This window comes from Myodes glareolus, chromosome 1, assembly GCF_982192425.1.
Source record: "Myodes glareolus chromosome 1, mMyoGla1.1, whole genome shotgun sequence".
NCBI classification, from domain to species: Eukaryota; Metazoa; Chordata; class Mammalia; order Rodentia; family Cricetidae; genus Myodes; species Myodes glareolus.
Window position 1 is genome coordinate 108,189,663 of NC_142026.1, and position 22,833 is coordinate 108,212,495.

General features: G+C 37.8%; 1 protein-coding gene across 3 annotated transcripts in view; it reads left to right on the top strand.

The window, feature by feature from the left end:
* The window catches only part of Lama2 (laminin subunit alpha 2), a 597,153-nt gene that overhangs the window by 518,798 nt on the left and 55,522 nt on the right, over positions 1-22,833 (top strand). For all 3 annotated transcript variants that reach the window (XM_085689751.2, XM_085689745.2, XM_085689747.2), the window contains 6 exons: positions 4,118-4,234; positions 6,129-6,311; positions 10,966-11,120; positions 17,518-17,661; positions 18,411-18,544; positions 20,012-20,171. In XM_085689751.2, the coding sequence (XP_085545877.2) occupies positions 4,118-4,234; positions 6,129-6,311; positions 10,966-11,120; positions 17,518-17,661; positions 18,411-18,544; positions 20,012-20,171 (893 nt within the window). The remainder of the gene's footprint in view (positions 1-4,117; positions 4,235-6,128; positions 6,312-10,965; positions 11,121-17,517; positions 17,662-18,410; positions 18,545-20,011; positions 20,172-22,833) is intronic.

The following is a 22,833-nucleotide window of genomic DNA, read 5'->3' on the forward strand; positions in this document are numbered from 1 at the left end:
TTTTTGTTCTGTATATTTTATACTGACTCATCTACCATTTTCTGACCTCAGTCTCCGCAGTGCTGAGGTTTCAGGCTTGTGCCAAACACCTAATAACGAGGTAAGTTTTGCTGTAGAACTGCTGATCTTAGGGCTGGGGATGAAGCTCAGTGGTAGAGTATTTCCTCAGCATGTATGAGGCCATAAGTCAATGCCAAGTGCTGAAAAAAGAATTGCCAAATCAAATCCATTTCCATTTTAAAATTCTGACAAATTTATTCAAATGCTCTTAGAAAAGCAGCATTGTTAATCATTTTTCACTTTCAACACCCTTGTGAACACTTGATAGTCAGACTTTCTTGTCATTTTTATTCCTTTTGTGAAAATTTCATACAATGTATTTTGATCATGTTCATCCCCTTCCCAAACTTCTCTCAATCTAGACCCCACTTCTCCACCTACCCAAATTTGGGTCCTCATATTTTTGAAACCTATCAAATCCAATTTGTGCTGGCCATATACTCTTGGACATGGGGCCATTCAGTGGAGCATGGTTGTCCTATCTAGAGCCACACCCATAAAGAAAATTGGTTTTCTGTCTCCCTAAGTTGCCAATAGCTCCTTAGCTTGAGACTTTGCGCTCGCCTCTTCTCTCCATGCTAGGGTTTCATCCGGCTTGAGCTTGTGCAGATCTGGTGCATGCTATCACAACCACTGTGAACTCATGTGTGCAACTTCTGTGTTGTGTGTAAGAAACTGTTTCCTTGTAGTCACCCCTCCACCACCTTTATCTCTTATCTATTTCACCCTTCTTCACTAGTGACTCTTGAGCCTTGTGAGGAGGAGTTTGGTGTAGATGTCCCTGTATTCTTCTTCAGTCTCTCATTCTTTGTACCTTGATCAGCAAGTTAAGGGTCTCTTTTAATTACCATCCATTGCAAAAAGAAGCTAGAGTGGTTTCTGATGAGAGCTAAGAGATACTATAATCTGTGGGCATAACAATTTAGTCATTAGTAGCCTGGTTAAAACTAATCCACTTAGTAGAATAAAGATAGTAAGTTTGCTCCTAAGGCCTATGATCTGTCTAGCCAAAGCTTCTTGGTTCCAATAATAGTACCAGGTATGAGCTTTATCTTGTAGCATGAAGTAGGCCTTACATCTAAGCAAATAGTAGATAGTTACTACCTTGATATTTGTGCCACTATTGCACTGGTAGGTTGTCTTGCCAGGCCAGGTGTTAACTGTAGTTCATGGTGCTCACAGATAATCAAGATTAGTGAAACTAGAAAGGTTATGTGGGATAGGGAAGGTTGCTCAGAGGAGGAGATACATGGAGAAATAACTAACGCTAAAGTCCTTTTGAAAAAGTCATATGAAAACCTGCTATTATAGAGGCTTCATAGCACACATGTTTACCTAAACACTTATGTACATATATATGTACATGCATATATATATGCATATGATTTATTAGGTAACTCCATTTACACATACACATATATATATGTTTATGAAATATGTATTTGAGATATGTATTAAATTGAATGACATTAGGTAATAATGGAGTAACAATGCCCCTACTAAATCCAGAGGCTAACAAATTAAAATTATAGTTTCAAGAGTGTATTCCTCTTTCAGAGTTGTTGGCAAGGGAGGTTCCATAGGCTCCCAAATATGACAGCCTATTGCTAAGAGTCTTGATCACCTCCAGGACTTTATGTTATGAGTCTACTTCTGATGACACCATACCCTTTATTCATATAACCTAGAGAAATAAAGCGGATCTTGACCTTGAACCTTCATCTCTATTATCTAATATCCATAGTGCTGGAAGTGCTTTGTTCCACAGCATGTTATTAGGGTGATAGATGAAAATTATCTTTGGTTATTTTGCTTAAGGTTCTTCTATCATACTAATGTTGAGTATTTTGATTTCACAAATGGTTCTTTCTTTTGAATTGATTGCAACCTACCTTTCCCACATTTTTTTCATTATCTTCAATTACATGGAGAACTTAGCATATTAGTCTATCATTTTGTACATAGACGCATTCCATGTGACTCTCCTCTCGATTCTGTCATGAGAAACGAAAAGGGAAATGGAGACACATAGATGGAAAAGCATGAGGAATGGCTGGTGTGTGAGCAAAGGTGAGAAGGTCATGACTGCCTGCTGCACTCATTCTGTCAATCCCTGCTCCTGAAGTCATGAAGCGAGGGAGAAGGGAAGTGATTGGCTAGAACTGACAGGCATTGCATATGGTATATATCACAAGCACACAGACAGCTACCTACCATTATTACAAAATGCTGGACAGTCCTTTCAAGAAGACTATAAAACCCCCACTTATTTGTCCTTTTTCATTGTACCTCCTTTTTGGAGAGTCTGCCTTTTATCTCAGTTAAGCTATCTTGAACAATTAAGTGTGCGTCTCCAAAGGAAATGAACATTATGGTATAATAAACTATCAGAAATATACTCAAAGGGGCTGAACAGAAGGCTCAGTGGATAAAGGATGAATATAAACAACTCAGTTTGGGTCCCTAGTATCCAAGTAAAGCCCTGGGGATGTAGCAATACTACTGTACCTTAGTACTGGTATGGGATAACAGAAATAGGCTTTCCCAGGCTTACTGGACAGCTAGTCTAAACAAAATGACAAGGTCCAGGTTCATTGAGACATACAATATTAATACCTGGCTTCTGCAGAGGTTTGCACATGTACATATAGGTACACAGACTTGTGCATGTACACACACACACACACACACACACACACACACAATTTTCTTTCCAAATGTGGCAAATGTTATTGAGTGAAGCCAACTTTATGTAATTTGCTTTGCCAGTTTAACTGATTTTTTTTATTTATAAAAGTTTATTAATTTATAAAAGTTTCCATTTCCGCCCCTCCTCCCAACACCCTCCCACTCTCCCTACTCCCTCTCCTCTTCCCTCTCCATCCCTAAGAGCAGTCAGGGTTTCCTGCCCTGTGGGAAGTTCAAGTTCCTCTCCCCTCCCTCCAGGTAACTGATTGTTTATAAATGACAAAAGGAAAGAGGGCTGGTAACTCCTTCAGTCTTAAGATACTGCATTAGTGACTCTTTCTGTTGCCGTGATGTTCCCATCCACACACAGGAAATAGACAGAATGAATTAGAAGTCAGACAAGTCTAAAAACTCCCAAAGCCTTACTCAAGGGTCAAACTTGTTCCAGCAAGGCCTGGCTGCTCCTCAAATGGTTCCATTAACTTCACTAACAGTACCAGCAAGGGACCAAGTGTTCAAATACCTGACCCTATTGGACTGGGGAGGGCAGGGGCAGTTCTCACTCACACCACCACATATGCTTACTTTTATGGGTCTTCAGCAAGATCCTAAGCCCACATTTTTATATTCATGTGTTAATCTTTCCTCCTTAGTGATTTTGAAGTTTTTGACATTGCTAAAATCTAAACCTCGTAGTTCTTATTACAATAAAGTTAAAAAGGTGCGAATACAAATAACAAGATACAGAAGTCAATGTGTACACATTTAATATTAAATCATCACTTGAAAATATTGTTTTTGAAAATAACGTAAGCTAATGTACCAAGACAAAGAAGCTTTACTGAAGTCTTTTTGAGGGAATTTGTAAATATATTGCTTTCTCTTTGAAAAATGACAGGTTTATGTGGGTTGTTTTGCTTTCCTTTGCTCTAATTTTTTTCTGTTCAAAATAATACTCAGTGATGTTTACTGAAATAGGATTTCTTATCTATGAATATATATAAGATTTTGAAAAGCTAACCCAATGATCCATTTCTGATAATATAATTTGAATATGTAAAAATCAGTGGAGGGAGATCAAGAGAATATCATCAAAACGCACTTAAAGGCTGAGTGTTGAAGGTTTCTAACCCACAGGAAACCATAAAATTAAGTCATAAAAACCAGATACCAAAAGGAAAATGGCATGGCTAAACATTCTAACATACCAAATGGTCACAATATCCATATTTAATGTAGAGGCGTGTGGATGGATAGATGGCAGTAAATGAAGTATATATTTCGTCTTGCTTTTTGTTATTTGTGTGTTAAAGTTAACCGAACTTGCATGTTCAAGAATAATATAAGTCATTTTTTCTTTTGTTCACAGAAAACCACAATGATCTAAATGGCCTGAAAACCAGATTAGAAACTGCTGATGCTAGAAACGGTGATCTCCTGAGAGCTTTGAATGACACTTTGGGCAAGTTGTCAGTCATTCCGAATGGTAAGCCCCACAGTCCTGCACTCCGCATCAGGTGATCAGAACTACGACAGAATCTTGGTAGCTTTGACCACTTTCCTAACATTACATTTCTACTCTCATAAAATAGCAGATACAGGTTTTCTTAATTATGAATTATTCTTTTGAGAATCAGAACTACATTTCACAATTTGACAATATGATGGTGCTATCCTTTGTTACTTTTAGCTGGCATGCATAGGAACATATTGTATCAAGGAAGATATTGAAGTCATGTTATTATATTCCCATGCTTGTTTCAGTCTGAGAACTCTTTTGTATTAATAAGAAAGAATAAAATCATACATGGATTGTTCTCTATATTAGTGTACTACTATAAAGTCACAATTTACGAGAGTCTCTTCACAACAGATAAGAGCATTGGCCATTTCTTATGTCTTGTTTGGCTAAAGTGTCCTCCTTAGCTACTCCAGATTTCAAAAACAGTAGTGGTCAACCCATTTTTGTAATATCATGCAGTCTATTAAAACGATTTAAAATTATTATTTGATATTAGTTCTAGACAGTGCAAATTCTTTTAGGGATACTAATTTTATATTTTGCTACTAGGCTACACTGAATTATAAGGACTTACTAATCAATATAATTTGATAAGCATGTGTTATCTCACGCTAATCTCTCATGCTTATTCTCCATGGTGGGTAGAATTGTTATTTTCACTTTGCAAGTGAGAAGCTGAGAAACAGAATACTAAAGGCCATTGCCTAAAGTGATGTTTATGAGATTTGAACCTTACAGTTTATCTTCACAGCCTATGGCCTTCCCCAGCAGTACAGACGCACAACCGTGGATCTGTTTGTACAATTGTACTAGTCACTTTATATCTCTGAAATTTAAAAAAAGAAAACCACAGATTTAAACAGCTTAAAGAAAAAGATTTACTTTGACTTTGAAACCATACTTTGTATGGTTTCTGTGCACAGACAGTTGACTCCTCAAATACGGCCAGGTGGTAAGACCTAGTATCACAGTGGTGGGGATGCGCAGCAAAGGACAGGGTACTTTACTCACCAGTTGCCAAAAAGCAGAGAGAGCGGCGGAAAAAGGAGATGAGGAATCATGTAAACCTTTCAAACACATATCTTCGGTGACTCACTTCCTCAGTTCTGCCCCCACCTTTCACATTTCCACCAACCCCAATATTCCATCAAATTATTAATCTGTCGGTGGATTCATCCATAGATGAAGGCAGAGACCTCGTGGTTCAAACACTTCCCAAAGCCTCAGCTCTGGGGACAAGTCCTTCAACACAGGAACCTTCAAAATCATTTTATATTCAAACCACCAGAAAAATGTTTTACATTCAAATTATGATCCATAAATAAGGACACATTATTAAATTTTAAACACATTTTACTTTTATTAACTTTTCATGGAACCTTTTGACTACTTAGGATACATTGAAGTATCAATACAAAAAGCAAATAGAACACTCATAGACTCTAACAGTCCCAAAAATTCTATCCCAAAATTAAAACAAATTCATTTTCCTCCTGCAGATATACAGATTAAATCTTAATTCTAGTTTTAATGAAACTACGTGAGCCATGTATATGAATTCCTGCCTTTAATATGCTCAGCAGCAAATCACAATATACCCCTAAAATATAAACTTAGAGAATAATCGCTTTGCTATTTTAAAGAATAATCATGTATTCATCACAAAGGTCCCTGGGAAAATTTAATTTAGCTAAAGAATTTGCTTCATTTGCTACAACTGATTGAAACACAGTTCAGACTTTACTCTGTGTAAATGTGTCCCTGAGGTCAGCCAGCCACAGCCTCTCTCTGCCGAGCACGGATGCTTCGTCCCATGTCTTTTCTTTGTTTTCTTTCTCATGCCCATTTGTACCAACAGACACGACGGCTAAGCTGCAAGCTGTCAAAGAGAAGGCCAGACAAGCCAACGACACAGCGAAAGCTGTCCTGGCCCAGGTTAAAGATCTGCACCAGAACCTCGACGGCCTGAGGGAAAACTACAATAAACTCGCAGACAGTGTGGCCAAAACGAACGCCGTCGTGAAAGACCCTTCTAGAAACAGTAAGATTTCCTTTCTCGCTCCAATAGTGTCATTTATTTTGTCTCACCGTGAAAGTGGCCCGGATTCATGAGTGGTAGAGCCAGATAAAACCCTGAAGCTCATACCCTCTCCTTCCTAGTATGGAAGTGAAAAGTGTAGGTCCTGCCATTCCAGGACCCACGTCTTTGAGCTTTGCATGGGAGCCTTTTTAATTTAATTTCACTCAATCAGGAGGAGGCTAGAAATTCTCGAGGTTTACATGCGATTTGATATGTGGATGCCCCATTTTAATCTGTTAGTGTAATTGAAAGTACAGTTACGCACAGGTGACTGTGCTTAGGACTGGAGTTGCATAGAATGTAGAGTTTAAGGGGGCACATTCACTAACTGCCCCATTCGAGAAAGTCATCACCTTAAGATGTACCAATGTCTAGAATTTCTCCGCATGTATTATTTAAAGTCCAGTCAACTAATATTTCCAGGAAATAAAGCATTTAGTTACTTTGTCACGACTGAATCTTTGCATCACTCAGATATGGCATCAAATTCATTGACTTAGTTAGAATTTATTGAGAAATCTGAAAAAATTAAGTGTAATGATTTATATTTTTAGTTACGTTTAGTCACTAAATATTGGTGGTACTTTTATCTCAGGATAAGATAGCACCTTGGCATATAATTTCTCTAAGGGAGATGACTGTTTATTTGTTTTGTTTTTGTTTTTGTTTTTTGGAATTTTGTTGTTGTTGGGTTTGGTTTATTATTATTATTATTTTGTTTTGAAAAGCACTAAACTATCTAGCAGAGTTTTTATAAGGTATAAGAACATTTCTAGGATATGCAGACAGAAGTAGTGGTATCAGAAGGGTGGCGACTTTAGAGTGGAGGCAGATCTGAGTGTCGCCACTTCAACTCAGATGCTAAAGATGCCATGATGAATGAGACCTTCCTTGCTATGATGATGACACAGGAGGATGCTTGTGACAGCTTCCTGGGCAAGGGGGAAATCAGCACAGAAAATGATATACTTCTGTAACATGAGGGGCCAGCTTGTTGGGGTATCTGTCCCACCCATTACCCCACAGCCGGCAAGTCCCAAAGAAAATCACACATAGTCTACATTAGGTTATAAACTGATTGGCCCATTAGGTCAGGCTACTTATTAGCTCTTATAACATATGTTACCCCATTATCCTTATCTACGTTAGCCATATGGCTTGGTACCTTTTTCAGCTGTCAGCTCACATGTTGCTTCTTTGGTGATCTGGGCAGGAATGGCGGAGGGAGCTTCCTACTTCCTGGAATACTCCCATTCTCTTTGCTCCACCTCTACTTCCTGTCTTGTTTTCCCGCCTATACTTCCTGCCTGGCCAATCAGCATTTATTTAAAATATGATTGACAGAATACATAAAATTTTCCCACACCATACTTCAGATCTGGGACAAAGAAAGACTGACTCCATTTCTTCCAGGAAGATAGAGGAAAAACATAAATTTTACTTCTCTTATGTAGACACAGAAACAGTTCTATGTGTTTCAGCAACAGCCTAAGTTACCTCTTCTGGTACTCCACAAGACTTCTCCAAATCAGAAGAACACAGATTTAAATGTAAATTAGCAATTTTATTTCACTTAGGCTATGATTTAAGGTATCATTTTGTTCTAGTTGAGGTTGCTCAGCTGATGATATCTTTCTCATAACATTGTTGCTGGTTTGATTACATCTTCCACTAAAAGAAACATTTATTGGTAAATATTAATTAAATATTTTCTTTATCTTAATGACATTTTCTTCCTTGTGAACAATTTGCTAAAGGGCATTTTCCCATTTTTTTAGAATTAAGTTGTTTTCATGAAATATATTTTAATCGTGTTTTGTATGATTTTATCTGATAATACTATTTGAATTAAAAATGTATTTATAAAGAACATTAGTTAGAAATGGTACTTTTTGGTACTATATAATACCTGTAGAAAATATTTCCTCAGGAATTTTCTAATTTCTTTTTTTTTACTTCCATATGAAATTACCTGCAGAAATAAGTATGTATATGTTTTTCTATGCTTTTTAATAATCTTAATGCTTCTCTGCTTATTGCAAAAAGCTTCAGTTTTGCATGTGACCATATACGGGGCTGCTTTAAACACTGCACAGCTCTTCTTTACACTATCACCAATTAATAGTAGATACATGAAAAGAATATGCCTCCAGTGAGACTAATAGGCAGATATATTTGGCATAAAATGTTTTACTAGTGCTATGGAAACCTAATGAAATATTTTAATCGTATCCACATAGAAGTGTAAAATTGGATTTTGCAACAGACTGAGAAAAACTAGTGTCTCTGATAGTACAAATTCATCCACTGGGCTCAGAAGTCCTCCCTGCACATGGGTTAAAGGAGCTAAGATTGACTACGTTGTTGCCACCCACCAAGCTCACTTCCCCTCTCTCCATTTAAGTAATTATTCTCATAATTAAATGGGTTCTAAGCAATTCTTCTTGATATAAAACTGTTTCTAAACAAGTGAGCAACTCACTTAAGTATAAAAATATTGACTCTTGGACATTTCAGAGTCTGGGCAGAATGTCACAGCACTCCAAATAAGTAGGGAAAATGATAATAAAATCAAACATCGAAATCTAAGGAATGTGATCAAGGTTGGCCTCTGTGGAAAATATTATAGAAGAATTGCATTACTGTGCAAGCATTGAAGAAAAGTTTTAAGCCTTTGCTCAGTGTGTTGGAAAAATAAAACTGACATGATGAAACAGCTAACCAATTAATAAGTTAGAGTATGAAAAACAATAAGACAGATAATTAGCCGGCTTAACCTTGAGAAATAAAGGACAACTAGGTGATTCCAAAGGGCAGTTGAAGTAGATAAACGGGAAAATATAATAGAAAAGAGAATACTTGGGAAAGCGCCATGCTGGTAAATTTTAGAGCCTACAACATACAGATGATAATCTTCCAGAAAGCATCCATTTATCAAAATCTCACTGGAGGAGCTATTTAAAATCTACTTACCCAGACAATTAAGGGAGAAAATGAGAACATGTTCAAACGTTACTAAGCAAGAAGTCTTAGACTTGACATCACACACAAGTCAGTTCTCACAGACGAAGGAAGAGAGTTTCCACATGGCTTAAAAAGCTTTGAAAGTAGAGGCAAAGGAAGGAGGAAAACCTCCAGTTCCATTTTGAGGCATTTGAAAAGGCTTCTGGAAGATTTAGGAGAAATAAGTCTAATATTTATCTTGCCCCAGTAGCCTTAGCTTAACTTCTCTTTCTCTTTCTGTGAATCTTGCTTTAAAACTCCATTTTCCTTAATTCTAGAATAATTTGTAGAATATAAAATAACACTAGAGAGTTAGAAGTAAAAGAAAACACTGGAACACTGGACAATTACAGAAAACACGGGGGTAGCAATGGCATACTACCCATATGACAAGGGCTTTGACTCAGGCAACCTGCATTTCCAGAGAAACCAAGCATACAAATAAACAAAAACAAACAAACAAACAAACAAACAAAACACTGGAGTCTTGATCTAGTAACCCTACAAATGTTAATAGTTGCATATTCTTTTTAGATTCCACAAAGAATACAGCCCATATTAATGTGTATGAGTCCAAATCACCTACCTCAGAATACAGTTTAAAGATGCTGGTATGTGGAATGAGGACCACAAAAAGTGGTCACTGCTTGTCTATCAAGAATTGGGCCCTGGGTTCTGGCTTCAGCATGGACCAAACCAAATGGAATGATTATTTCTGTCCATGTGAGCATATTGAGTTCAATCCTAAAAACTAGTTCTCAGTGGCCCAACACCAGTCAAGGAGCAGATTTGTCATAGTCTAGCAGGGCTGATGGCCTTGGACCTTGAAGAGTTCTTCAGGGTCACAATAGCAGAGAGCTGAATAATGCAAACTCAGTTAGAAAACAGATGACATAGTTTGGTTAAGACTGGCGGCATCACAGAAGTTGAATAATGGGCTCTCCACATTCTATATACCCGAGCCCCCCACCTTACCCCATTGCCATGTGAGCACATACTAGATGTCTATGGCTCAGATAATCTTCAACCCTTTACAGGTTGAGCCGCTCAACACTGTAAGTATTCAACTTTTTTTATAACCTACAAAAAGACAGTGTAATATTAATTCTACCAATATAGAGTGGGATTGAAATGAAGTTTGAACGATTTAATTAAGGTATAACAGAGGCCTTCAGTCTAAATGTAGTTCAAAAAGCTTTTTGCACAAGAACCTGGATTTTAATGTGGTTTGCGTGGAGGCAGAGCAGGTGATACTTTAAAGACACCCCATTTTCATTTTTCTGTGAATAAATTCTATCCTGTAAAAGGTCAACTTTGAGGCTCAAAGGTCAGCGCTGCTTAAGCTTATCAGATCTTCTATTCTTAATGCCAATTTTCATCTCAATCGCTCAGCCAAAATCTTCCTCTAACATCTCTGGCCTGCTTTAATCTCAGCTAAAATATTCACAGCTGGCCTCAAGCATCCTGTCAGCCATCATGGTCTTGCTTTTGTCACACGTATAAAATGAAATAACTTAATAAATCCACTGCTGTTCCGGCACCTATCTCTGGTGGGGGGGGGGGTAGTACATGCACACCCCACATACACAAATGCTCATTTTGTTCTATGCAGTTGCAGATGCAGATGCTACGGTGAAAAATCTAGAACAGGAAGCTGATCGGCTGATAGACAAACTCAAGCCCATCAAGGAACTTGAGGATAACCTAAAGAAGAACATCTCTGAAATAAAGGAACTGATCAACCAAGCCCGGAAACAAGCCAATTCTGTAAGATCTTATTTTCAGAATTAAGAGCTACGTATACGTCTTACTGTTATTCCCAAAGGGAAAGCTTTCCCCAATGAATTTGCTGAATAAATGATCTCTGACCTCTTGAACTGGAGGCTGTTTTGGAAGGTAGGAAGAAAGAAACAACACATTTTTCCTATAAATTTCAAAACAATTTAAGAAAAATGATAGATGGTACTTACTGGTTTTCTTACTTTACAGAATTAGGAAATCTGTAATATTTTGTTGATACTTTAATATACTAAAGCAAACAACACAAACCAAACAAGCTTGTTCTTGTTTACTTAAAGGAACAATGAGAGTGTCTTACTCATAAAAAATATAACCAATGAGTAGGTTGCAACCTGAATTCACAAACAATAGTAGGAGAAATGGAACCATTATTTTAATTAGGTACAATATAGCTTTTGCTTGTTTTTTTTAAAAAAAAACTCAGCAACTTACTTTTGTTGTAGTATTTCTTTTTATATTTATGAAGTAAAAATAGGAAATATCTGGCCTGAACTTTTACTTTCTATTTACCCAATTAGAAAACTATTCTGACAGATAGACCTCTCTTAAAAAAATGCTAAAGAACTGTGATATTTAAATGTTTAGTTCTTTGGTTTTGCTTTTTGTTTATTTTTAAAGATATATTTATTTTATGTATATGGTGCTCTATCTGCATGTACATGCATGCACACCTAAATGCCAGAAGAGAGCATCCAATTTCATTATAGATGGCTGTGAGCCACCATGTGGTTTCTGGGAATGGAATTCGGGACTTCTGGTAGAGCAGCCAGTGCTCTTAACCTCTCCAGTCCTACTTATTTGCTTTGTTTGTGTACAAGCATGTTCCTCAGTGTACATGAGAGGTCTGAGGACATGGAGAAGTCAGTTCTCTCCTTCCACCCTGTACGTCATAGGAATTTAACTCTGTCAGGCTGGAGGCAAGGACTCTTCCTCACTGGCCCTTAACTGGAACGCTTAAATGCCAATATGAAACTTTAGATATGTAAAGTCAAACCATGATGACTTTGGAGATGCAAAATTTTAATAAGATACCTTTTAATATTGTCAATTTTAACCTAAACTTCCATAAAATATTTTTTAAAAGAAAATGTGGTAGCTAGGATGGTCAGAAAGAAGTTTGTTTTAGTTTATCAATTTATATTTTTAGTAATGGGCAAGAATCTGTCTGAGTGACAGTATATACTTGCCCTTCCTTATATGTACCTAAGACATCTAAATAAGACCATGACAATCATGTTCCAGGTGAACACTGAAAAATATCTTTTTTATTGAAAAAATCTTAGAAGCCAACAGATTAGAGGTGATGGGGTAATATAAGGACACAGTAATACTATCTGCGAAGACACCTATTCACCTATAACATGAAAACCGTGTAGTGTGATTGATAAGAAGTTACTATGCCCTTTATGCACATGGTAAAATGAAGCCCGATGTTACAAGCTTATTCAGAGACTTACACAGTGAAAATCCACCTCTATGTTCAGTGCTTTTCCCTGTGAAGTTTGCGAAGATGAACTAGTCAGGTATTCTACTCAGAAAGTTGACAATGGAGCAGGCAAAATGGACTTTGTAGTAGTTTCTTGTATTGTCACTGCAAAAGGATACCTGGCACAAGCAGATTAAGGAAAGAGGGAGGGTTGTTTGCCTTATACTCCCCAGGGATATGGTTCATCTTGGCATAGAAGACAGGACAGCGAGAGCAGGCAGCAGTTGGTCACATTAGCAGCAGGGAGCTATTGGTCACCTGGGAGCAGGCAGCGACTGGTGGCACACAGTCTACAGTCAAGAAGCAAGTGATGGATGCTTGTGATCAGCTTGCTTCTCCTCTTGGCTCAATTCAGAATCCCAGCCCATGGATGGTACTGCCCACACTGGAGTTGGTCTTCCGCACTTCACCTAGGCTAGGTGATCACCTACAGGCGAGCTAGACACTTTCACTTCAGTGACTACATCTTTTCACATTGAAAACCAATGTCAGGCATCACAGCTCTACTCGTTGGGAACCTGATGATCAAATACATCACTTTTCCCATCCAGGTACCTGTTAGGTTCTTCACTTTCTTGGTGTAAAATACTTTCAACCCAAACTCTAAAGTTCCAAATTCTCTGACAGTTTCAGCTATATTGGAAAGAATTTTCTGTGACACAATACTAACTCTGAATAGTGAGCCCCAATAAAATGACAGGGGGAAAAATACGTACTTATAGTAAATACTGAAGCAGGATAAGCATTTCTGTTCTGAAGGAGAAGAACGGAAGATTTGGCAGGAATGATTTGCTTGAAGAAAGGCAGAACCGCAACAGGGCAAAGAGAGTACCCTGAGGCTCCATGTTTAGCATCTGTCATTCATAATGGAATATTCTGACCTACAAAAGGCTTGGGTAATCCTCTCCTCTGTACCCTACAACACACAGCCTTTCTCTTTGGTTCTTCTGCATTCCAGGAGTTTCTGTCCGTGGACATCTTATGATTCTGACATGTCTAACATCCTGAGGTCTCTATTGTAACTTAGGTTTTATCTTCACAGATCCAAGCAGAAACATCTTAGGGCATCCTTGCCAAACTCCAACCCTTTCATACATTGTCTAGCCTCAGCAGCTCTCTGAGATATGGTACAAGACTTGTCCTGGGAATCAAAATTAGGTCGTCAGGTTTGGCAACAAGCACCTTTACTTACTGACCCATCTTGCCAGCCCAGTTAGATGTTTCCTAATTAAGGAACTAAGTGTGATTATTTTAAAGTGGTTTATTTCAGCTTGTTGATTGCATAATTGAGTAACTCATACTGTGTTTACATGAATGGCCTAATTACCTGATGAAAAACGCAGTGCAAATCCAGTCCATTGAGCAGTGAGATATCCAACAAAGTTTAATTATGTTTACGGTGATTAGCTGGTGAATAATGTCGTGCCAGGAACACCTTGGAGACATTGACTTCTTAGTGGTAATTTCATGAGCATTACTATGAAGCTACACCAGAATACAGTAATTGGCAGAACTGAACATCCCAACCAAATATTTGCAGTTCTGAACTTTCATGCCTCTTTGTGTAGTAAGAACGCCGGGCTGCTTCTCGCCACCTGCCCGGCTAGCATTACCAGAAATAATTACAGGGAAACTGTATTCATTTAAACACTGCCTGGCCCATTATCTATAGCATCTCATTGGCTAACTCTCACATCTTGCTTTAACCCATATTTAGTAATCTGTGTAGCACCACGAGGTGGTGGCTTACCAGGAGGATTCTAACTGGCATCCGTCTTGGAGAGGAGAGTCATGGCAACTGCCTCACTGCCTTCTTCCTCCCAGCATTCTGTTCTGTTTACTCCGCCTATCTAATTTTCTGTCCTATCAAAGGGCCAAGGCAGTTTCTTTATTAACCAATGAAAGTAACACATAGACAGATAATCCTCCTCCATCATCTTTGCAAGAGTGATGTTTGTCCAAGGGGTTTCTTTTAAAGCAATGTGTAAGTGTTATGTTTTGACTGAAGTAGTTTAAGTTGTTCATATGCAGTCAATGCCCTACCACTGAGCCATTCACCCATTGGAAGTCAAAACATGGTATTTTCAAGAATAAAATTGTGGTTATGATCTAGTTGTAAACAGTTGGGCTACTGGAATATTCCAGGTATTCAGTGTATATTCAGAAAGAAAAATCAGCAAGATTACTGAGTTTTTATAAGAGTAGGTAAGAACTGAGCAACAGGTGACTTTGTAAAATTATCGGGCGTACTGGGTATAACACTGTCCTTTTCTTCAGAAAAACGAACTTTATGGATATGAAAAGTGTCCAATAGACTTTAGTTTGCAAATTGCTGGTAAGATTCAGTATGTCTGGTTTTGAAGTGGGTACACTCAATGACTTGGTTCTCAATCAGCGATTTGTCAGTTCAGTTGGGGTTGTCTCCACATTTGGCGCGACCACCCACCCCTTCTAGTGCATCAACTGTGTGATCAGTTACCGCTGCCTCAGCTCTGTAGACAATGTCTGAAACTCATCTCATATTTCACATAGTCATTGTATCCCCACACCACAGCCAAGAAGAATTATTTCATTGTGTTTTTTAAAGAAACATAATTTGTTTCTGATTCAACCAATGATAACATGGCTTTAGAGCTAAGCCTATAAATGAACATATGATGTAATGATTAAAAAAATGACACACAGTTACTTTCCAATGCTAATCAAAAGCCTCTATGATTTTGAATATGGTTTTCCACCAGGGGTGACTGCATCTATAACTAATTCTATTCATGTATGCCAGTCAGATCTTTTACTCCTTCTTCTCTTTGATCCTCTTAAGGTATCAATGGTGTTATAACCTTCCTTAGATTCTACATTTGTTCAGTACCACCGTCTTTTCTCAGGAAGGTTTTGGTTCATTCACTGCAAATTCCTCAAAACTCACTGTGTATTATACCTTTCTTTCAACATTAAAAAATATCAGATGACTGCATTTTTTTTCAAACCACCCTCTATTATAGGGTCTTTCCCTTCTGATGTTTTATCCCTTTAATCTCTGACCCCAGATACCTCTTTGCAGTGCTGCTATTCTGCTGTATGACTTTTCCCCACTCAAGCTGCACATCTGCCTCATAGTACTAGCTCTAGAGTAAAGCCTGTACATTCCCTGCCTCAGGAGTTCTAGAATTCATTTAATTTGACTACTCTCAGAATTCCATATAGAAGGGAAATTCTACCATAGGAGAAACAAAAAATTGATTTCCTGACTGGAAATCACACAACCAAGACCAGCTTATAGGGACACAAAGCAAATATCCACAGGTCCAAGGTGATCCCTAGTTCTAAGCCATCCATTGCCAGGTAAAATCACATATTTGCAGGAGGCAAAGGCACAACCAGGTGGCTTCCTAAAACACTGCAAGTTCAGGTGACCACACAAAGCCAGTTCCTTTGCAGAACAGTTTCCGCTATGTAGAGACACAATGTGCTTAGAGACCAGATGAAGGGACACTTGTTAAATACAGGCCTCTGTTGAGTCAGCAGGAGAACCATTAGATTTGTTCTTTCCCCGGAAATTCCCAGAAACAAATGTGAATCTTCTATTTGTCAGAGCCAAACAGTCCCCCTTGAGTTTCTTTTTTTCAATATAAATCATTTTGTATCTAGGATCTCCTCCAGCTACTCTTCCCCTTCCATAGAAAAATTCTACAATGCTCCCTACCCTCAACACCCAACGTGAGCCTCCTGGGGATACCTCTTACCTTACCAAACTATGGAGAGCATTTCAGTAGCCTAGTCCATCTTACTCAAGGTCTAAACAAGTTTTTTTATGTGGCTAACAATAATATTAGTTGATTTTTCTCAACTGTGAAAACTGTGTGAGTAGCAAAAAGTGCAGGAACAAATGAACAAATGGGAACTGACAACTAGTAAGGACAGTAGGCATCCTGAAGTTAGCTAGCTAGACCTCCAATTTGATAGACATCAGAACAATAAGCAAAGTAGGTTTCACATCTTCTCTTCTCCCTGCCTAGCACTCTCAAGCAGCAAAGCAGCAATTACTGATGGTGATTTTGCACCTGACCCAAAAGAAATTAAATCTAATAATCAAATAGTGCTATTTGTGACTGAACGAAGTCTCATTTAATCGAAGTAAAAATTGGCATGAACACTGCCATTCGATTCACAGAAGAATTCCTTTCTTAGCAATTTATAGTAATTTTTGAAGTACTATTGAGAAGGGAAAGGAGCTGTTATATGTATTAGTAGTGATAGACATTTGGAAATTATTTCCATTTCATTTCCTGCTAACCTAATAATAAGTGTAATTTATTCTGAAATATATATCCTGAGAGGAATGATTAATATTCTTATTGTTAGAAGATCTAGAACTAACTCTTCTTGGCCTCTTTGAACTGTAAGGGCATGGGTGGGCTAGCAGTACCCTCTTGAAGACTGAATAAAATCTGGGTCCCTTTTTAAATGATATCCAAATCACTGAAATTTTAATTAAAATTCTTTATGAAATAACTTCAATGAAGATCATTTCTATTTGTACTACATAAAACCCTCTTTGGAAAAGTGTCTTAAAGAATGGCATAAAGGTAAGAACTGGTTAGCTTCTTGCTTCAAAAAGAGTGGCACCCTAACAAGCAATAGAAAGAATCATGAGCAAATCATTGGAAAAAAGCTAGCAAAGAACCAATTATCTGTGCCCTGCCTAATCAACATAATGATACCTGCATATGGACATTTAATGATTCTATTTGGTGACTGAAAAATTACTTCAAAGAAAAGAGTAATGATGATTTGGCAGTGGTTTGGGATGAACTTCAAACTTACAAAGAGATTTAGTCATAGGGTTTCACAGGATTTTGTGTCTTGTTTTTCTTGAAGATCAAAGTATCTGTGTCTTCAGGAGGTGACTGTATTCGCACATACAAGCCAGAAATCAAGAAAGGAAGTTACAATAACATTGTTGTCAATGTCAAGACTACTGTGGCGGACAACCTCCTTTTTTATCTTGGAAGCGTCAAATTTGTAAGTCGAATATGAAACTTTTCCTAAAGCTACTGTGTATGTGTAGAGGTAAGAAGTTAATGGGGGAAATAAGTTGAACCTAGCAACTGGGCCCCTAGAGTGTCTAGTGTAGCCTTTTGTGTCTGAAATCTCAGAATCTTAGCTGGCAAATGTTTGCACTGTCATTTAAATTAGAAAGATGAACAGGTATAATTCTTTACCACTTCTGGGAACATTTCTTTTTATGTGTCAGTGCACTAATATCTATTTTTGCATTATATTTTCAGATCTATTCATTTAATAAAAAAACTAATGGGAATAAAATATTTTTCCTATTCTCAAACTAAGAAATAATAATAACCTTTTGTGTTAATGAAGTGCAAATAACAACCTGTACATAAATTCTAACCAAGGCAAACACTTGCAACGTGTTGAATCTATGATTCAAACTGAAATTACCCTGCAAACTCTCACCCACTAAAGTTAGCCTGACTTCTCTTGTGTGCAGATCTTCCAAGGCAGATAAGGTGTTTAGACACACTGGTTGTGTCCTAAGTAAGCATTTCCTATTCACGTGAGGGAGCCTGTCTCACCTTTTGTTATCAATTACCACAGCAGCCACCTCTGGATAAAAGACAATATCTTGTGTCTAACTAAGAAGAAATCTCAATCCAATTATTTTACCTGTCTTTGGAAAACACTGCCCAAACCTCCTCTTTCAGAGTGCTTTGTTCTAAAGCAGGTCATTTCCATATTTTTTTTTTATCTAGATTGACTTTCTTGCTATAGAAATGCGTAAAGGCAAAGTCAGCTTCCTCTGGGATGTTGGATCTGGAGTTGGTCGTGTAGAGTATCCAGATTTGACCATTGATGACTCATATTGGTACCGTATTGAAGCCTCAAGGTAACTTCTCAATAAAGAGTAAGATAACTGGATAGCAAAGTTTTGAAGTAAATTCCTAGTTTATGAGAAAAATTCTACTGCCATTTCAATAACATACCTGTGTGTGAGTGTCCATGTTTGTACAAAGGTTATATGCTATGTGTATAAATGTGTGAGAAAATGCATTTGTCATCCTGTTAGGTAAAGACCTGCTTTCAAGGCATAAACCAGAGAATCTATTTCAATTCTAACTCCTTAATCTGTTTTCTGCTAAGAGCAGGAATGGGGAGAGCAAAGCTATCTCAGACATCTTATCTCACCTGAGGAGAAAAAAAAATACAGCTACATGTTCTTTTTAAATATATAAAAGAGCATAATAAATCTTCACTGTTATCATTGTATACTCAGTTTACCTTTTAGTCTATGTCATAACTGCAACTCCAGACCTATTCTATGTCAATATACTGGGTCCCATATCTAATGTGTGAGATTCATCCATGCTATTTTAAATGGGGGTGGGAAGAGAAAGGATAAAGCTGTGCTCACCCCCACATGAGTGTTGGAGTGATCGAGTACTTTGCTCAGTTTAAGGCCATTTATTCTCACAAAGTAGAGTTCTATCAGAAGAGATTCATTCTTTTCAAGAACTCTCGGTGATCAAATCCATTCTTTGTTCCCACATGTTACACTTAGCTCTGCCTCCTCCAAGAGAGAGTTTACCAAAATGAGACAGAAGGGAGAGGGACTTGGGGAAGTTTTGTTATGACTGCTTGTCTCGGAAGAGACCAGATTTTCATATTTAACAACTCATAGAAATCAATCACTTAAAAAAGAAAGTGGAATAAAATGATAATAGCTTTCAAAGTTTTTTAAACTTAATTTAAAAGTGTACTTCTACAAATTTGTATGCACAACTCAGCAGACTAGTTACTTGCTCTATACATTAAGATGATATGACAAACAATGAGACCTACAGTTCCGGGAAGACTACTTCAACAAATTAAGATCCATTATAAAGAATTTTAGGCAAAATTATGCAGCTTGTTCTGCATAAGGGTGGCTCATTAGGACTCCACTTGCTGAATTAAATTTGACAAAATACTCAATGAAGTTAGAAAATGTGTTTAAGTTTCATATCTTATAAAACAACAAATTATTACTTTAAGCAACAGGGAAATGCTTTCTTCTTGATCTATAATAATTCCATCATCTAATTGCTGCTGTCCTTCCTTATCAATGGCTATATACAGAACTGGGTTATGTTGTTCTTTCCTTATTTGACTGTGATGGTAAGTGCTTAGCAAAGATCAAATCTGGAAGTGACTTGCAAAGTGCTGACTTCGCTTGGACCTAAACACACAGTGCTCAGAAGTTTTCCGAGATGGCTTTTTCTATTTTATGTCTTTGACATCTGCAGGGGATAGAATATGATTCATACTTCATGTTCTGTATTTTCTTTCCTTTTATTGCAACACACATGTATTGAAGAACGGGGAGAAATGGTTCCATTTCTGTGAGAGCTCTAGATGGGCCCAAAGCCAGTATTGTGCCCAGCACCTACCACTCAGTGTCCCCTCCAGGGTACACAATTCTGGATGTGGATGCAAATGCAATGCTGTTTGTTGGTGGCCTGACTGGGAAAATAAAGGTAACGAGCTTTTCCCCATCCTTTCCCTCGTCTTTACAGATACCTAAGAGAAGGTGTGGAGAACGCTGAGCTGAAAACAGCTGCCCATGATTTCTTAGCTTGTGTTTGTGAAACCATCCATTTAAAGAACTTTCTGTTTTGATGTTTTATTTCTCTGTGATCTGCTTTATTTTTTTTTTCTTTTTTTGAGGCATGGTCTGACAGTGTAGCCAAGGCCTGCTTGAAACTTGTAATCCTCCTGTTTGAGCTTTCCAGCTGTTATGGTGACAGGCATGTGTCATAACACCCAGCAGAACTTCCATCTTTGACTTGTGAACATTCAAATCTGGAAGCGCCATATTTCTAAACCTTCAATAGTAGTTCATTCCTTAACTGTGCCATCCATTTTTGGCATTCTTTTTTTTTCAGTCACTTGAAAAACAAAGTGTTTCTTAAATATGCATCATTTTGGCAATCAATTTATGATTTATAAAAGTGAAGTTCTCTAAAGCTCATACATCTAATTAAAAGATTTATGAATCTTCAGGAAATATCATAGGGGCCGTGCACTTTCAGATCATGATCTGCTTTAAAAAGTTTCTGAGTTGCTCCTCTCCTCATCCTTCAGAGCAATACACTTAATATTCATAATTGCTCCATGGCAGGTCCTTTTGCATTTCAAATTGCAAAGTGCTTGCATCTGAAAGAAGCTTATGTTGATTAGATAGAATTAGGTGTTGAAAATCGACCTGTGGGTGAGATGCAGGAACACAACCGAATATAATGGGTAATCCTGGGCTTGTCAAAACCACCCTGGGCTGAGATTAGCCAGAGAGTGTTAAAAGGCAGAGTGACCCCACATCTTGAGAACTCAACTTTCAGAGAGCGTGAAGCTAATTTGTCTACTTTGTGCAAAGGATGTGACTCTAAAATATGGGAGGTGATTCCATAGCTGCACACTAAAATCATCCTCTCTCCATAGAGCTACTTATGCATGTACATAGTAATATGTAGTCATATTGACAACTTTCTCTCCCACCTCAAAGAAAAATTAGGACAATACATAGTAGCACAAGGCCATGAATTTTGAAATTATATCTGTGTTGCATTTCTTTCTCTATACTGCCTCTAAAATATGTCCATAGGTAAGACACTTAACCCTTTGGGTTTCAGGGTTCTTTACTGCAGAAGAGCAGTGAGAATTTATGCCTCACTTGCATGTTAACAGATACACTAAGAAACTTTGATAACATGTTACGATCCTCACTATGTGCTAAGTTGCATTCTCATCAATTTATGTGATTTCTTTACTATTCAGAGCATAACAAAATGTCTTAAGAGATTTTGGCTGTTGTAGCAAACTATCATAGAAATAAGCAGTCTGTAAGCAAAAAACAACCTTTTCACTGCTTTAGAAACTGAGAGGTCCAGGATCAAAGTACCAATAGGTGGTTATTTAATGTGAGCTTGGTCGGCATGTAAGGCTCTGTCTTGTAATGTGCTCCATATGAGCAGGGATAAATGAATTTCCTTGGGTCTTTTGTACAAGGTCACTCGTTCCATTCATGGAGACTCATAGTCTAAATACTTCCCAAACTCCCACACTTTGCCGGTAAGGTTTTCTGTTCATTTGTTTGTCTTTTGAAAGAGGAACTCTCTACACAGCCCTATCTCTCCGGGAACTCACTACATAGACCAGGCTAGCCTGGGACTCAAAGAGTTCCACCTGCCTCTACCTCCCTTGTTCTGGAATTAAAGGCAAACACCACCTGGCTTGAGGGTAATATGTTCAATATGAGAATTTGGGAAGCAAATAGACATTCAGGTCACAGCAGGGTAGATACGAAAATCATCCTTATTTCATAATTAAGGAGACTGAAGAAGAGGGAACGTGAATGTTTTGACCATGTTACACAGTCATTAGTGAAAGGGATTAGATTTGAACATGGAGTAAGAAGCCACCACTCCTAATCACCATGCTTCGCTGGCACAGTGAAAAGTGAGACCGTGTGTTTAAAATATATAAAAATTCATAAGATGTGTCTATGTATATGAGTACATTTATATGAGTACATTTTGTGTACACACATGAGTGTATATATGTATACAAACCAAAGGTGGCTATTGGGTATTTTCCAATATGGCTCTCCACCTTCTCCATCCCTTAGGGTTTAGGTTACAGTATGCTGTCCTGCCTGACTTTTGTGTAAGTGCTGTAGATCCAAACTCAGGTTCTGATGTTTGTGTGACAGGTACATTACCAACTGAGCCACATCCCCAGGCCCAAATTCGTTTTTGTTGTTTTTTTTTTTTTTTTAATTATCCAGGTGTTACTAGTGCAAGAACTAAGGATGGCCTAAGGATAGAATTTGGCTATCTGGCCAAATTTGGCCTAAGGATAAGAAAGGCATATACACAAAAGACATAGAAAACCTTAAGAAACCACTGGGGCCAAGAGTTCCCAATCCCCCAACACCCAAACTATAAATCAAAACCACAAGTATTCACTCAGTGATTTTTACTGCTTACAACACAAATGAGCAGGGAGATTTCTCAAGTGCAGCATCTCAGGATGGAGAAAGACTGAGAAGGCAAGTAGAAACCACAGCAGGATGGTCCATGTCTAGTCAACAAGAAGCTCCAGCTGTTGACAGCATTCCAAGGACCTCTCTCGTTAACATAT